The 17342-nt window shown below is 57.9% G+C and overlaps 1 protein-coding gene across 1 annotated transcript in view; it reads right to left on the reverse strand.

Moving 5' to 3' along the window:
- The window catches only part of KMT2A (lysine methyltransferase 2A), a 63607-nt gene that overhangs the window by 16427 nt on the left and 29838 nt on the right, over nt 1-17342 (reverse strand). Inside the window, 17 exon segments of the mRNA XM_029074572.2 lie at nt 98-294; nt 913-986; nt 1211-1321; nt 2001-2174; nt 2901-3085; nt 3902-4015; nt 4680-4800; nt 5040-5135; nt 6544-6690; nt 7640-7753; nt 8242-8370; nt 9000-9073; nt 9465-9908; nt 10267-10331; nt 12233-12467; nt 13082-13259; nt 14389-17060. Coding sequence (XP_028930405.1) covers nt 98-294; nt 913-986; nt 1211-1321; nt 2001-2174; nt 2901-3085; nt 3902-4015; nt 4680-4800; nt 5040-5135; nt 6544-6690; nt 7640-7753; nt 8242-8370; nt 9000-9073; nt 9465-9908; nt 10267-10331; nt 12233-12467; nt 13082-13259; nt 14389-17060 — 5130 coding nt within the window.

Raw genomic sequence — 17342 nt, forward strand, 5'->3', positions numbered from 1 at the left:
GCCCCGACATGATTTTACCCGGCGCCTCTGGGAAGCGGAGCCCGGGGCCGGACCTGGTGGGGAGTCCAGGGCAGAGGCCGACTCCCATGGTCCTTACTTGAGATGCTGGGCGGTGTCGGCGGGTGTAGGGGAGTCGGGGAGTCTGGCTCTCCTGGACCTTTGGGTTTGGGAGCTGGAATGATCTTCTTCATCAACGGGGGCTGCTCGGTGCGGCTGTTCTCCTCTCGCTCCTGCCACTGGGCGTAGTTGTGGTCGAGGGAAGGCGGCAGCACTGCATTCGGCAACATCCCGCTGCTGGGGAAGGAAACATCCAGGCCCGGATTGGTGCGAGCCCCGCTTCCGGAATGGCTCAGTCCCTGGCCCGGCAAGCAGGGTCCTCTGGATCTGCACGCCCATCCAGATTGTCCCCATCAGACAACTCCGGTTACCCGGATCTTGACTCTTTAACTCCTACTTGTCTCGAGATCAACCACCTGGATCACTAACTGAGGTTCTCAGGCGGGCTTCTGGGATCAAATGATGGCCCGACAGACTCCCTGCTCTTTGGGAAAGAACGGAAGGCTGAACTCGGAAGGACCGAGGACAGGGACAGGAGCGGGGTGCCCTCCCGAAATGAGCCCTGGCATTTTCGGTCCACTGATTTCAGAGCAAGAAACCCGAGGAAAGGGGGAAAAAAATGCCCCATTCCGAAATCGACTCTTTTCTGGGGGAGGGAATGAATGGGATTTCTTGCCCAGGCGTTGTGGTTAGGGAACGTATCTGTTTATTGTAATGTACTCTCCCAAGTGCTTACTACACTGCTCGGCACGCGGTAAGCACTCAAATACGACTGAACGAATGAATTCCTCTAGGCTAGGTGACCCCCCCAAACCTCAGCAGGAGTCCCACCAGTTGGAGACTGAAGTTACTTACTTGCTCGTTACTTTATTTGGCTCCCAAAATCTGGATTTCTTGACACTGAACCATGGAAAAACACGTTCCATTTGCTGATGGAAACAAACAGAGTCGGGAATCTGCCATCAGAAACTGTGCAGGTGCCAACAGTTCCTCCCCAGACTGCCCATCTCCCAGGGCACGATCCACCAACTCTGACGACTTCCCTGGGTTCCTAGACAACCACGTGACGGCTTAAACCCAGGGTATTAAATCCACATGGGGAACTGGTGTGCAACGGGGGTCTTTTCAATGGCAAAACTGAAATCTCACTCACCCGAATGAAGAAGGACTTGACCATGCTGTTGGCTTTTTTAACTTCAGGCTGCCCTCCATCTGAATTAATGGCCGCCTGAATAATCTTCACAATGTCGTCGCTGAATTCCAACTGGGAGGACGATTACAGGGTATTAATCCTACATGTCAGGATGCGTGCTCCAAAACTCCCCAGGTATTCAAACTCTTGCCCTCGTGGGGCGGGATGGTCGAAGAAAAGCCCTCTCTGCCCCATTTTCAGGTGGAATCACCACCTGTGATATCTTGGGGGAATGAGCTACAGAAGGTTTGGGGCTCACTGCAAGAGGGCCCAGGGATGGCCGAAACATACTAAGCAGGGGCTGTTTGGGAGCAAACAAAGTCAGCTCTGTTTCACAAATTCTTCTCGCCGAACGGGTGACCTGCCACCCAAAGCAATGCTCAACCGGAATATCTGGAGTCTTCCAGATGACTCTGCTTTGCTCTGAAATATTTTTTCCTTACAAACTTGAAAAGCCTCTGGGTGAAAAAACAAAAACAACCCAAAACCCCTGGAAGAGATTAGCACATGGCACCTACTGCTCGTATTAGTGGGGCAAACACATTTGGTTCCTATTCCCATTTACCCTCAACATTGGCTCTCGGGAGATGCCGGCGTTTCTTCCTCAATATGAATAATTGGTTTCAGGAGAGCTCAGGTAAAAGTCAAACCAAGATGTGCTGCCAGGCCCCACTAGATCCCCCCACCTAGCTGACCAGGTGGGTACCCAAGGCAACCCTCGATTCTTGGTTCGGGAACGCCAGAAACATACCACAGAAGAATAGTTCCCTTGGTCCATTTTCCTCTTGACTCCTTCCAGGTCCAGGGGCTGCTGTTCCTCCTGTTTGCTGACCTCGGTCAGGACGGGTGGATCGGGCCCTTCTGGGGAGCTCCTGGATGGGATGCTCTCCTCCGTCTCGGGGTTTAGGTCAGGCGGCTTGGTAGACTAGGGTCAGGAGGAAAACCGGGTGGCATTCTTCCTCTTCCTCTCCCTCCCAGCCACTAGCTTCCAGAACAAACTCTCTCCCCACAGCAAGGGATTCCCCTATAACCAGCCTACCAAACTCCCAGAACAGGGAAAGGAAGATTGGGGTTCGGGCTGGAGTCCCTTGGGGAGGCCACTCCCCAAACTGCCAGAGCTCCCCAGGTAGGCCAGGCCCCAACCCCTCTGAAGGTGACCAAATCAACTCGGAGGGTGGATCCTTTCCAGTTGCTCCAGAAGATGGAGTTCCAATAAATGATCAATGGGCAGCCCAGCAGCAAGCCAGACAGTACTGGTGCTGAGAGTCCCCCCCCGCCGCAAAGCACACACCCAAATGCTTACTCATGCTTTCTTCTCTTTCCAGCCTAGGGAACCTGGACCTCTCAGCAGACATATTTGCTGGAGTCTCTGTGGGCCACTCTGAATTTTCTCCAAGTCTTTGAGCAACTCATTTCATTTACCCAAGTAATGCCCCACTACAACTTTCGAGATCTTCTCCATTTCTCCGGGAACAAAGTCCTCTCCACTGCCCTAACCCATTCTCCCCAATTCCCCTCCCTCCACATCCACCGCCCCAGTGTAGATAGCCCAAGTCCTCTGAAGTACAACAGGCTGAGAATTCCACTCTGAGGGGGCACTAGAGGTTAACAACAGTTCTTCAGGCTGCTCAGGGAGAGGGTCAGGGCCCACCTGCCGGTAACGCAGCAAGTGGCTGGTCGTCCTGGAGTTGAGCAGGGCAGTGAGGACCTGATTCAGGGAGATCTGCAGCTCTTTTTCCAGGGCCAGCCTCCACTCTGCTGGGTGCCGCTCCGTACAGTTCACACAGGTGTAGGCCACACTCTCTGGCAGGTTGGAGAGGATCTCGTACATCTCATCTAGGAACACAAAACACCGGCTGGGAGCGATCCCGAACGGCCGTGGGGGAGTGAAGGAGGCGCCCGCCACAGCCCATTCCGGTGCACACTCCACCTTTCCCACATGCCTCTTAGGTGTATCCCGAAGAAAAGCCCTCTGTGCCCCCTTTTCAGGTCAGCAGCCCACGGGAGCAGATTTTCCCCGTGATTTGCCAAAAGGCTGTGATTAACTGACACAGATCTGGGATTCCGAAGGTAAGCTGCACAGCCCACAGAGGAGAGGGAGCTGAAGCCTTTGAAAAACATTTTAAGGAATGCTGCCAAGAAGAAAATCTACACTCTGATCCCTCTCAGGTGGATATCCCGATGCCAAAAGAAGTATAAATAAAGATGTTAAATAATAAGGGCGATGCTAGTAATAACAGACCTTCGGGGTTCCTAGTTTGCCAGCCCAGAAGTAGCAACCAACAGATGGGCCACACTACTTACTAAATACCAATCGGGTCTTGGGGTTCAGAAGTGAGTTACAGAAGAATTTGACCAGGTCCGTTGTCTCCTCTTGAGGAGTGAACAAGCCAATGGGGAAAAGAGGCCAAACGTACGAAGAGAAACCCGAAACCCAAGTTCAGGAAAAAAAAGACCTCCTCCAAATCTCCCAAGTCACCAAACTTATATAAATATGCCTTTTCCAGCCCCTTCCTCGAGGACAAAGAGGCTTACTAGATGACTGGGGGAAAGTTCAGGGAATTGGAGAGGGTGGGGGCGGGGGGAAAGAGGGGAACGGGACGTGTGTGTGTATGCGTGTTGAACCCGAGGAGTCAAAGGTGTTCTCCATACCTGAAAGGTTCTCACACTTGGAGTGGACCCAGCGATCGCATTTCCCACACTGCATCATCTTACTCTCGTAATCGTCGTCATCGTAGCACTTATCACAGAGTGGACAGAAGTTTCCTGAAAGCAAAGCCAGCTCTGAGGCAGCGCCCTGGCACCTGGACCAGAGTCCTGAAACCCTTGGCTTTGTCAGACCCCGCGACTTTGGGAACCACCCCCACAAAAATGGCGACATCCTCCCAGGATCCGTCCCCGGAAAACATGCACACAATGGTTCCGCTACAGGATGCCCCATCACCCCTTCAAATCTCCAATGCTTCAGCTGAGTCGTTACGTCTCCGGCGGATTCACGGCCACCAGGAATCATTTCTACCTATCGCGGGCCTTCCTATTGGACGGGGGAGCCCTTACAGGTGGCTCAGGAAGAGGGAACAGGGGAAGGGAGGACGGAAGCTGAGGATCCCAAAACGTGTCCCCGAGCATCAGACAAGTGAGGTCTTCCTCTGAAAATCTGCGGAAGGGACTCTGGCCCGTGCACCTACCCTCCAGCTCTCAACTGGAAATCCCAACCAGACGGCCTGGTGGTGTTTTGGCCGAGGTCTGGAACGCGAGTTCCCGCTGCCCACCCTACCAAAACCCAACCCAACCTGGGACTGTGTCTCCTCCCTCTTTTGGGCCTGCCGTTCCTTTTAGAGCAAAGACGGCTTCAGGCGGGACCCTGGGGACCTCACTCAGGAGAAACACTGCCCGAGCCCAACCCCGAAAGACTGACGCCCTCCCTTACCTTTAGCAAAAAGTTTGGCACAATCATGACACAGTGAGAAATCGTGAGACCACTGCGCGTCCCACCCTTTGCCTGGAGTTGTGGATCCACAGCTCTTACAGCGAACACATTTGGTGCAGATCTGGAAGAGAAGAGAAGGGCTTTTCCCGCCACCGTTCCAGCTGCCTGCGATCGCTTGCTCTGTGGGTCTGATTTCAGGGGAGCCAAATCCCACCTGCTGGATTCAAAGTGTGCCGGGACATACCAAGCCCTCCCAGAGGGAGCACCTCCCCGTTACGAGAGCAAGATGTTCTATGCCCTGGAGGTGCCCAGCGGGGTGGGGCTAGTCCAACGGGATTGGAGAAGGGGCCCGGAACTCACCCAAACTTTCTTTTTCTTGGTGGGTTTGGTTGGGTAGTTTGGTCCCAGGCACTCAGGGTGATAGCTGTTTCGGCACTTATTACACTCCAGCAGCTGCTGTGGAATCGAAGAATGTGGCCAGCTGTGAGTCGGGCCCCTGCCCTCCCCTTCAGTCAATCAACGTTTTTACTGAGTGTTTACCATGAGGAGAGCACACGGAGTAGGCAGGCACGCTCCCTGCTCACAAGGAACTAGTAATTGAGGTGGTCAGGAGCCTTTACGCTCTGCATTATTCGCTGCCTGTTTTTCAGCCAGGAGAGTTGCCTGTTGGGGGTACCTGCTACAGGGGGGAATCCCGGCACCCTGACCATTTCCTCCTTGTTTATTTCCTCATGCTCAAGCCAACCGGCAAGGGCCGAGACCTCCACCCCTCACCCCAACCGCCCACCACCTGGTTGGACCAGTCACACCAAGGAACCTTGAGCCCAGTCACCACACCTCTTGGAGCTCAGCTTCCTCACCTAGAACGAAAGGGACCTCCAGGACCACGAGAGGGCAAGAAACACCCAACAGTTTGGGGAGGACACTTCCCCAGAACAATAATTCACTACGTAGGGAGCGGGGAGATGCCGGCTAGATATATGTCTGGGGAAGCAAAGGTCTCGCTGAGAGAAATCGGTTGGGAAGCCATTTCAACCACCTGGAAGAATGACCTATTTTCCAGATAATCCCAACTGCCACCGGGAGTGGCCGGAGGCAGGGTTAAGGCTACAGGAAAAGCAAATCGCCCCAGACCCAGAAAGACTTGGCTAGAACAGAGATGAGGCAGGCCGCCTACCCGTCCACTCTAGAGGTGAGTTCACTACAATCAAAAAGAGACCGGGAAAGGGCGGATCGTGAACTCGGGTCACTACGGAAACGGCAGGTCCCAGGCTGGGCTTCCTGTCCCGCTCTGTAGCCCCGGCACTCCCACAATGCGAAGAGTGTCCGAGGGAGGGGCAGACAGGGGCTTTGCAATCTTAGGAGTCTGGGGAAGCTGTGCCAAAGCAGGATGGGAAATTCCCAGTCCACTCTCACCGGTTTTTGCTGGGAGACGGGGCGACCTGCCAGGATTACGGACTTCGGGGGCAAACGCCCCTCCCCGGCCCCACCCCTCCGTGAACACGCCCGTTAACTCAACGGCACGGCCAAAGGGCAGATGCTTTTAAATTACCTACTATCTCCTGTCCAGCGGCAGAGGAGCTGAAAAATCAACTTTCTTCAGCCATCCTCCCGGCACTTAGAACAGTGGGAAAACATCTGAGTTTGGCGGTGGTGGGTGGGGTGGGGGGAAACAGGGGAAGAGGAATTTTACTCTGGCCAACCTCAAACACTAAAACCCTCCAGTGGGAGGCCAGGGGCCGCGGGGAAATTCCTAGGGACCTAAGCCAGCCAGCCACTGGGAAAGAGGGGCTGATGCAGCCGCGTGAAGCCCGGGGGGACGGAGGAGAGATGTCAGGTTTGCCCCCCTCTGCATTCTCAGTACCTTCGTGGCCTGGTGCTGCCTCCCGCACACGTGACAGAACTTGCAACGCCGACAACACCAGTTTTCCAGCTGGTCCTCGAGAGGGCGCTCGCTCTCCTCTAAACAAAACTTGTGGAAGGGCTCACAACAGACTTGGCAATACACAAACTGATGGGAGAGAAGTTGGACGGGGTGGGGGGAAACACAACAGAAGTGCAAGGTCAGGTCACAAGAGGACTAGAATTCTCCACCGTGCCCGGGTGGCTCCTGTCTGCTCAGGCCCCCCGGGGTACGTCCGGAGCAGGACAGGCGAGTTGTTCGGTGTCTGGGGAGGGGACCCCGGACACGCGTGGCCGACTGGACGCTCGGGCCCTTCTCGGGCTCTGGGGGAAAGGTCTCGACCCTGGTCTGCGGAATGCACTCCCTGATGCTCGGGTGAGACCTTTAGGAGAGGAGCCGGGGGACAAAGGGGTGAGGCCCAGCCACTCTGTCTCCATTCAAGGGACCCCCGGGGAGGAATCGGGGTGAACTTCCCTGGGCACACTGCGGGGCCCCGCATCAATCAATCAATCAATCAGTCCACCGGTGGAATTTGTTTGGTGCTTCCTGTGCAGAGCACTGTAGCAAGCGCTTGGGCAAACGCAATACAGAAGAGTCGGTAGTTGTGGTCCCTGACCGCAAGGAGATTTCAGTCTAAAGGACAGTACACCTGGGGAGCTGGTCGTCCTTGGAAACCACAACTCTGGGAGAGCTTGGCGGGGGAGGGAGGATATGGGGGAGAAAGAGAGTACGTTTGCGGAGATGGAATTTGCTAATAAACTTTTCTCGTTCAAACCTTCGTGACTCCATTCTACGGCCAGAAGAGTACTCTCTCAGTCGATCAATGGTATTTGAGGGCTTACTATGTGCAGAGCACGGTACAATAGCACTCGTGCTCCCCCGATACCACAGAATTAGCAGATACATTCCCTGCCCACAAAGAGCTTTACAGTCTAGGGTTTGCAGTCAGTCTCTTCCCCGCTGTTCACTGGACAGATCCAGAAAGACCTAAGACTTTTGAGCCACACCATTAGGAAGCCGGGGCCCTATTAGGCTGCTAACAGGAATCTCGACTTACCTCCACATGCCCACTGCTGGCACAGAGAAAGCAGACCACCCTGGGTGTTATAGGGACCGATGTAAGAATGCCCAAGCCTCCCATTTCCCACACGCTCTCTGCTTCGCAATCCTCCTGCAACAGGGAAAAAGGGAATCAGAACCCACTGCCCTCAGGGGGCCCAGATTTGGGCCAAGCAGAACGACAGTGTGTGCATTTGGGAGCGCAAGGATGAAGGTGGCTGGTTTGGTCAGCTCATTAGGCTCTCATAAGCCATTAAGAAAGGCCCGCTTATCGCCCGCCACGGATGAGGGCCGGAGACACAGCTGGGATGCACCTTCTCTCGGGCCGGGTCGATTCCACTCCTTTCCTGTCGGAAGAGTCTCCCGGGCTCTAGCCCGTTCGGTCTGAATGTCCCGAGATGTAGGAGGGTTTGGAGAGACCGCCCCACCACCATCTGAGCGGCTGGACTCCTCTGACCCCAGAGACGCCGCTTCCCAATTCCGTTTTGGAACGCCACCCAGAATCCGGGAGCACGCAAGAGTGTGTTCCTGAGGGTCCCGGGCTCCAGGTCTCATTCCCCGTCCCCTCAAACCAACACCAAAGCCCCCGAGCCCCTTTACTTTAAAGTCGACACGGATCCTGTGGACTCCATCCGCCTGCGGCTTCTGCTTGGAAGTGCTCCCGTTGGAGAGGGTGGTGAGGGAGTTCAGCAGACTGCTCTCCTGCTTGCTGATCGGAGGTGGTTTTTCCTGAAGCCAGGAGACGGAAACAAAACCACACCACAACCCACGTGCTTTTCTCTTGACGCCACCCAGGGTGAGAAGTGGGTGAGAAGCCTCATTTGGGAGATTCCCAAATTGGGCAATTAGGAAAAAATGCTCCCACCTGAGAATGCTGTCCTCCACAGAGACCCCCCCACCCTTTCTCCCCCGCCCCCAACTCCTTAAGCATTTCTCCTTCTTCTCCTTGGCCCATCAGCCACCACAGGCAGAGGAGGGGACCGAGGGCCATGTAGATGAAAGAAGAGCTGCTGCTATGGGCAAACAATTGGCAACGGGACCAGGTGGGCGGGTGGTGGGAAACCACAGCCTGGGCCAAGCAAGCCGGCTATGGGATCAGCAGCTTCTCAGGCTAAAGGCAAACGGGGCCCCAGAGGGAGACAACGGGGCAACTGAAGGAGAGGTCACGGGGATACAGGCTGCCTGAAGCCCAGGTCCAGGGGTCCTTTCCTGACTCATAGGAGAGAGGCAGCGCTCGCTGGCTGGGCTGACTCTGAGGGGTGGCTGCGCTCAAGGGATTTAAGCGAGGGGAGTGGGCTGCTCTCCTGCAGAACGGCCTGAACCCCTTCGAAGGGTGGAAGGAACTGACGATACCTCACCTTTTCTTTTGGTTTCTGCTTCACGGGTAAACTCGGGCGGGGAGCCGGTTTTTTCTGCTTGCCCTGCTCCGGTCCTGGGGAGCCAAAGAGGGTTTGTGGATTCGGGGTTCACGCTGGGGGGAGGGAAGGGGCACGCCCCACACCGCAGCACTGCCCACCCACAGCACCCCGCCCCAGGGGCGAAGGGGGCACGTGGCTGAGGCCGGGAAGGGGAAAGGTCCCAGAGACCCCACCACAACGAGAACAGATCCCACCCATCCGCCACCCCGGACCCGTCACTAAAGGTCCGGCGTGGCCTGGGCGGAGCCGGTCTCGGGGGGGGGGGAACCCGGGACGTTTCCGCGGGAAGAGGTTTCGGCTTCGGACTGCTGGGGAGGTGAGGCTCGCTGGTCCTTGCCGTGGGGGATCCGGCTGGCCCGGGGCAGGCAGAAGTCCCCCTCTTCCCGTGCGTGACCCGCCCCTCACCTGGATCTGGCTGGGAAGGTGGCGGTGGCGGCGGAGGTGACGGCGGCGGTGGCGGGGGCGGTGACGGCTGTTGCTGCTGCTGCTGCTGCTGTTGCTTCTTCTTGGGCTCACTGGGAGCGGTCTTGGGCGCTTCCTTTTTCAGGGGTCCTGTGCTAGGCGGCGGGGGCGGGGGGGCCTGCGCTGGCTGGGGGGCCACCTGTTTGCCAGCTTTCCTGGCAGCGGGTGCGGTCGGCTGTTTGGAATCGGGGCCGGCGGGAGGCGCGCCCCCATCCTCGCTCTTCTCCTCGGGGCCGGGCTTCCGAGGAGGCGGCTCAGCGCTTTTTTTCGGGGCCTGGTCCTCCCTCGCTGGAGGCGCCAGCTTCTGGCCAGAGTCCACGCTGGTCTTCCCCGAGTGGCTCTCTTTCTTTTCACTGGTCTTGGGCTTCTTCTCCTTCTTCTTTGCCGCTAGGAGGAGGAGGAGGAGGAGGAGGCATAAAGGGGAGATCAGCTGCAGGGCCGAGGAGGACTTTCGGTTAACACTGACTTGGGGAGAAAAGCGAGGCCAACTCATCTCCGCTCCCCCAAGCCGATGCCCACAGCGATCAGGCACAATCGGGGCTCGATGCCAGGAGCCATGCAAATAAGGCTCATCTCCCACCCTGCCCTACCAGCTCCCCGTTTCAAGGGGACGGAAGGAGCGGGAGGCTCCTTTATAAGGGCTCGCCTGCCTTAGCTCCTCGGCTACACGCGACTCGTGCCCGGGAGCCCAGGCCCGGGACCCCGGCGGGGAGGGGGAGGACGTGGCGTTTCCTTGGAGAACTACCTTTTGCTTGCTTCTGAAGGTAGGCTTTGGAAGGCATCCACTGCAGGTTCTGGCATTTCCTCATCCTGGGAAACAAGGGACGAATCAGAAGCGTCAGAGGTCATCCCTCACCCCACGCTCTCTTGGTAGCCACCCAGGTCCGGATCGCCTGGCTCTGGGCCCTCAGTTCTGGGAATCACGCCTTCTGCTGTCCCTGCCGCTTTCCGGGGGAGGGGACTAGGGTTCGGGTCGCTCTCTAAATTTGGAGTAGGTATATTATCAATTCCTTCTTCTTATCAATGCCTGTCCCCCCTACTAGACTGTAAGCTCTTTATGGGCGAGGAACGTGTCAGCTAACTCTGTGGTATTATACTCTCCCAAGCATTTATTACAATGTTCTGCACATAGTTAGTGCTCAATAAATACCACTGATGAATTTACCAGTTGGGAGGCAACAAACAGTTTCTCCACCTGCCATGGCTGGGTCGCACAGCTCTCTATACCTTCGTGCCCTGAAGCAGCGTGGCTCAGTGGCAAGAGTCTGGGCCTGGGAGTCAGAGGTCATGGGTTCTAATCCCGCCTCCACCTCTTATCAGCTATGTGACTTTGGGCAAGTCACTTAACTTCTCTGGGCCTCAGTTACCTTATCTGTAAAGTGGGGATTAAGACTGTAAGCCCCATGTGGGACAACCTGACTACCTTGTACCCCCCCCCCCCCGGCGCTTAGAAAAGTGCCCGGCACATAGTGAGCGCTTAACAAATGCCATCATTATTATTATCTTACTGCACCCCAAAAAAACAGGCTTTGGATTCTTCCGTCACCTCTAAAAGGGTTTCAATATGAGGTTAGTTGCTGACCCACGACTCTCCCACCACTTCTGCTCTGCTTTCTGACCCTCGCCTGGGCCCACAAAGACCTTGGAGAGAGACTTGACTATTTGTAGTTGTTCTCTGGGAGACGGCTTTCCCTGCGGTTGCAGACAACGGAGCCCTTTTCCCAGCCCTGCTTCCTCAGTACCATCTAGATCACAGGTACATACCTAAATACATGTATATTAATATATATATTTATATAGATAAAATTTATTTTATATAAATAGTATTTGTTATGGGCTTACTATGTGTCAGGCATTGCATTAAGCACTGAAGGAGATGCCAAATAATCAGGTTGGACACAGTCCATGTCCCACCTGGGGCTCACAGTCTTAATCCCTATTTTCAGATGAGGTAACTGAGGCCCAGAGAAGTGAAATGACTTGCCCAAGGTCATAGAGCCGACAAGCGACGGAGTCAGGATTAGGACCTAGGTCCTTCTATCTCCCAAGCCCGTGCTCTATTCACTAGGCCGCAGTGCTTCTTATCTTTCCTTAGGCCCCGTCGCTCCCAGCCTATTGAGGAAGCTGGGCCAGAACAGAACTGGATGGCTCAATCTGCAGCCGTCCTCTTTGCTGGAGGGTCTTCTCCAGCCAAAATGCCCTCTCCTGCCACCCTCCCCAGGAGTCCTCTCCACCCCAGCAACCCTGGGAGGAAGCATGCCGCCCCTTCTGACCCCATCAGGTCCAGCTCCGTGGAAACAACCCCCAGTGGCCGGCCCTCTTCAGAGACTGGCGGCAAGTCCCTTCAACGCCTCGGCCAGAGTCCTGTGGCCCAGAGGGCAAGTCCTCTGAGTTAAGGAAACATCACGGCTTAGTAGCGTGGCTTAATGCACAGAGTATGGGCCTGAGTCAGAAAGAACTGGGTTCAAATCCCGACTCTGCCACGTCTGCCGTATGACCTTGGGCAAATCACTTACCTTATCTGTGCCTCAGTTCCCTCATCTGTAAAATGGGGTAAGAGTGTGAGCCCCAAGTAGGACAGAGACTGTGTCCAACCTAACTTTTTTCTATCTCAGTGTACACATCGGTGCTTGGCACATAGTAAGCGTTTGACAGGTACCCATATTTATTATTATTATTATTATTATTATTACTTTTAGACAGCCACTCACTTGCAGCACTGTTTCTTGATGTTGCGGCCACCAAATTTGGGCTTGTCCAGGCAGTTTGTGCAGATGCCACAGTCCTCGGGCACCTGGCAGCCCGGGCACTGCCCACACCGTCTCGATCGCCGCCCTTTCTTCACTGGCGGCTCTTGGGGGGCCTTATTCCGGGTGACGGGCTTAATTGGCTTGATGGGTGGAGCAAGAGGTTCTGCGTCTTCCGAGCCAGCGATCGAAGACTTATCTGTTAGACGAAGCCAGGTCCCCAGCTCTTAGAGGACGCTCCAGCTCAGCCCCCGCCCGCCCGACCAGTGACCACTCCTGCCGCCCCCGCCACCCTCCTTCCCCAATTCAGACTGGTTTCCAAACCACAGGGGAAGGGCCTTTTTCAAGTCTGGAGGTTTGGAACACTGACGCATCTGAGGGTCAAAAATGGTTGTGCAGAAGTTGGGGAACCGATTTTGACCACCGGGTAACGCCCTCAGAACCAAACAAATGAACCAAATGAAGTCAGGGAACCAGCAACGGACACCTCTTGACTGCAAGCTCGTTGTGGACAGGGAATGTGTCTAGTAATTGCTTTACTGTACTCTCCTAAGCGCTTAATACAGTGCTTTGCACACAGTAAGCGCTCATATATAAGATTGACTGAACGAACGAGTGAATAAACAGCTCTTGCGTTCTTGGCACAAACCCCTGCGACAACTGGTGCAGTCCTGTCCCCTGCCCAGAGGCAGAGGACTGGACGAAATCACCTCTTGAGGTCCCTTCCTGCTCCATTTTCTGGGTAACTGCTGCTCCCCCGCCTGGGGGTCGGCAACCCGCACCGGTCTCGAGGCGGACGTCCCCGGAACCTACCGTCGTTCCCCATGGAAGACAAAATCTTTTCTCGTTCTTCCCACGGTAAGGCACTCAGGGTGGGCATGTCATCGGGAAACACCGCTCGCTTGCGGCCCAGGGCGACGGCCGCCCTCCTGCAGACGTGCTTGATCCGGGGCCCTCGCACGGAAGTCTCGGACGAATCGCTCTCTTGACCCTGAATCGGAGACGGGGTGGGGGTTAGCGGGGGGATCAGACGCGTTTCGGAAACGCTGGGCTCCCACATCTGCCTCGGGCATCTCTGAAACCCACGAAGTGACTTCACGGGAAGCCAGAGTGCGGCTGTCCTCTAGGGTCGGGGTGGATGATTTCTGCTGCTGCCGAAATCCGCTGGCGCCGGAGCCCCGGGCCTCTCCGCCCTCGCCTGGTCCGGTAGCTGCCAGGCCAGGGGGAGACAAGGAGGTGCTCTCCCTTCACGGGCTAGTGCTCTCCCTTCACGGGCTAGCGGCTCAGCCGGTCCCCAGACTCGCAGCGGGAATCAATAACTGTCCCCGGATTCTGCTCCTCCCAATTCGAAGGAGAAAATCCAAGCAACGCTCCAATGAGGTGAGGGGCCGCCACATCTGGTTGGGGCTTAAGGGGAGGCGGGTGAGCATCTTTCGGGGCACGGGCCGCTGTCTGAGCCTTCCGGAACGGCGGGGGGTGGAGGGGAGGCCAGGAAAACCGTAACAAAAATCAAAGAAAAAGCCACCAGGGGCAACTCTCTCGGCCCTCGGGGGAAACCCATTCCTCGGTGAGATCCTGCCCATCGCTAGGCCGGCAGCCACGGGAGAGCAGCAGGCCCGGAAGTCGGGGGGGAGAGCTCCATCTGTTCCCAGGCAGGGGGCTGTGGTGTTCGCACTCTCCCACCTGGCAGGCACACCGGGTGCAGACACGGGACCGAGGGATGGAGACAAAGAACCGAGGGGGGACCCCCGGGGGCTCGCTTTCAGAGACCCGGGAAGGGCCGGGGGAACGGCTCGTTCTGCTCGGCCAGAGACGGGCGCAGCCGGCAGCCCACGCTGCTGCGTTTGTGGAAATATGGTCTGTTCCGTCTCGAACCGACTGACTTCTACGGCTTTCTCTCTCCCCCTCAACTTCTGCTCAAGTGCTTCGCATTTCAATGCGGTGACCATCTGTTTTAGCCGCCGCCGCCGCCGCTGTCCTCGTGACTCAGACGGAGAGGACTCCCACCCCTCCTCTTCCCCGTTTTCTCAATGAGCCCGGCCACCGTCACCGCCACCTACCCCCGCGGGATCGAGAGGGCTAGAGAGCAGCGGGGCGACCGGGCCGGGCCGAGGGGGTACCTGTGCTTTGGGCTGGTCGGCCTGCTTGAGCGTCTTGCTCTTCTCGATCTTGTAGAGCTGGGCTTTGGCCTTTTTCAGGAGGCTGGCCACTCTCTTGTCAGTCATTGGAAGTTTGTCCGCCTGAGCCAACATGGAGCTGATGGAAGAAGTGGCGTGTTTAACGGTGCTCGACGAAGGGACGGGAAGGCAGAGGACTCTGTCCTTCTCCAGGGCCTGGGCGCCGGGGCCGAGGTCCAGGCCGGCCCTGTCCGGCCCGCCTCGCCCCTTCTTGACGAGGATTTTGCTTTTGACGGCCACCGGATCCACGAGGGCCCCGGGGGCCAGCTCCACGCCGGGATCGAGGGGGGACGACTTCTTCCGCCCGGCAGCCTTCCGGGCGGAAGACGACGCGGCGAGGTCTTCCGCGACCCCCTTCTCTCTGGACCCCCTCCCGAGGGGAAACAGAGCCGCGCCGCTCTGAACTTCCGCTCCCTTCCTCCGTTTCTCTTTCCTCGACTCGCGCTTGTTCTCCTTCTCCCGCTCCCGGTCTTTCTCCCGGCCCTTGTCCTTCTCCACGCCCTTGTCCGGGTCCCGCTCTTTGGCCAGCTCCTCGGCGGGCCGCTCTCTGTTCCGCCCTCGTTCGGCCTGGGGGCTCTGCGTGAACCAGGGGAACAGGGGGGTCGGGCTGCCGGACGAGAACGGCTCTGCCGGGGCGCTCGCCTGCTTCCTCGCTTTCTGGCTCTTCTCGGCAGGCTCCCCGGACTGGGCCAGGGAATGGGAAGGAAAAGCGAAGGTGGGGTTTAAGGCACTGGCGGCGAGGGGGCTGACGGAGATGCTCAAGGAGGAAGCGACCGAGGATGGCGGGGTGAGGGGCGACAGCTCGGAGGTACTGAGCCTCCCGCTCCTCGTCCTCATGGAGTGCGAAGGGGACCGGGGTTCGGCCCTGATGGGGCTGAAAACCCTTCTCTTCCTCTTCCGCGAAGACCCCCCGGCGGAGGAGCTGCCGGCGGAGGACCGGTTCCCGGGCATCGTGACCACTTCGAAGATCCGGGAGTGGGCCTCGCTCGGGGTGAACCTCGGGGCCCGCAGGAGCGGGCTCCGCTTGTGCACGTCGAACCTCGTGCCGGAGTGCAAGGCCGAAAACATACGGGCCGGAGCGCTGGAGCCGGGGCCCGAGAAACCGGAAGCGAAGCCCACATCCTCGGGGGTCAGCGGCGGGGGCCGGAAGTTATCGAAGATCGGCTTGCGGATGAGCCCTTCTTTGGCATACTTGGCTGAGGAGAAGTACTGGGGCTCTGCCCGAGAATGCTTCAGAGAGGTCCACCGGAACGTCGGCTCCCGCAAGATGGACTTCCGCTTCTCTTGCATGGGGGCCGCGGAGGCGGCCAGGAAGGGGGAGGCCAGTGGGATCGTTGGGGGCATGAGCCACGGCGTGTGGTCCGCGATGCCGGAGGCCGCCTGCAGCGGCGGGGGTGGCGTGAGCAGGGGGGGCGGGGGAGAGGCAGAGGAGGCCGCCTGTGGCGGGGCGCCCTGCAAGCCCGCCAGCTTCTTGGTCGCCCGGGGCCCGAATCCCCTGTCGGTCACGGAAAACCTTCTGCTCCTCCCGCCCCCGCCGCCCCCGCCCCCGTCGTTTTCTGGGGACGGGGGTACGGGCAGGGGGGCCCGACCTTCCGGAGTATCGCTCCGCTCCTCCGAGAGGGCCTGCAGCTCCTCGGAGGCCTGAGAGTCCGTGGACGTGTCCACACTGGGGCTGCTGGAGCGGGAGGAGTCCGAGGACAGCTGCGAGGAGTGCTGCGAGGCCGCGCTCGATTTCTCCGAGGACCCGCAGGACGGGGCGCTGAACCGGCTGTTCGGCGTCGACTCCAGGCGAGCGATTTTAATCGGCGGGTCGTAGTCCTCGTCCTCGATGAACCGCCGGGGGGTCTTGATGATGCGCGAGGAGATGGCACTGACCACGGGCATGATGAACTGCCGGATGTTTTTGACTTGAGTCTTCACCTTCCGCCCCTGCAGCTGAGCCGCCTCTTTCTCGATCTTCTTCTGAGCCCCCTTCTTGGCCCGCTGCAGGAGCTGCTTAGCGATGGTGGCGTCTGTCCTTTTGGTGGAAGGGATGATCCTCACGGGCTTCAGCCTGCGGGGGCTCTGTCTGACGGCCGTCTTCTCCTCCTTGGTGAGCGGCGGGGTGCCGTCTTTCTCCCTGCGGACCCTCTGGGGCTTCTCCAGCTGAGAGCTAATGAGAAGCGGGGAAGGGGCCTTCAGCCGCTCCGAAGACGGGGGCCTTCCTCGTCTCCGGACCATCTGCACCCCCTTCCTGCCGATCTGCAGCTTCCCGCTCTTGAACTTTGACTTGAGCGGGGACAGTTTCCCGGCTCGCAGCTTCTTGATCTTTGCGGCGTGCTGAAACGTGGCGGAAGGGGCGCGCTTCATTTTCTTCAGGCTGTCGTCTCTGCTCCCTTTCGCTACCTCGGCGGCGTCCTTCCCTTGGGAGAGCTTAAACTTCACGGTGCTGAGGGCCGGCGGCCTGCCCCGCCTCTTTTCCCCACCTTTAGCTTCCTTCCTCTTGATCTTCTCCCCAGGTTTGGTCTCTGGTTTGCCCAGCGGGGTGAATACGGACGAAGCGTCCGAGAGGGCGGCCGAGCTCCGGTCGGAGTTGCTCCTGGGTCTCCCGCGGGGCTTCCGAGGACTGGATTTAGCTGGGTAGAAGCGGACAATGAAGAGCACACGTTTAGCTTTTCGGGTGACGGGGAGGTGGACGGCCCTGAACCAGGGGGAGCGTTAACCGGCGGTTTTTTTGGCGGGGGGAGGGGGCGCGAGCTCCAATCCCCGCGAAAGGAACTGGACCCAGGAGGGATTTCACCTCTCTGCTTCGGGTGGACTTTCTTTCCTTCAAAACTGGATGTCATCAAACCGGCTAAAGGAAGCTCTCGCCCGAAAGTCTGATACTTTCACTGGCAGGGAGATCAAAAGAGCAATGT

This window comes from Ornithorhynchus anatinus, chromosome 11 (genome assembly GCF_004115215.2).
Source record: "Ornithorhynchus anatinus isolate Pmale09 chromosome 11, mOrnAna1.pri.v4, whole genome shotgun sequence".
Classification (NCBI taxonomy): domain Eukaryota; kingdom Metazoa; phylum Chordata; class Mammalia; order Monotremata; family Ornithorhynchidae; genus Ornithorhynchus; species Ornithorhynchus anatinus.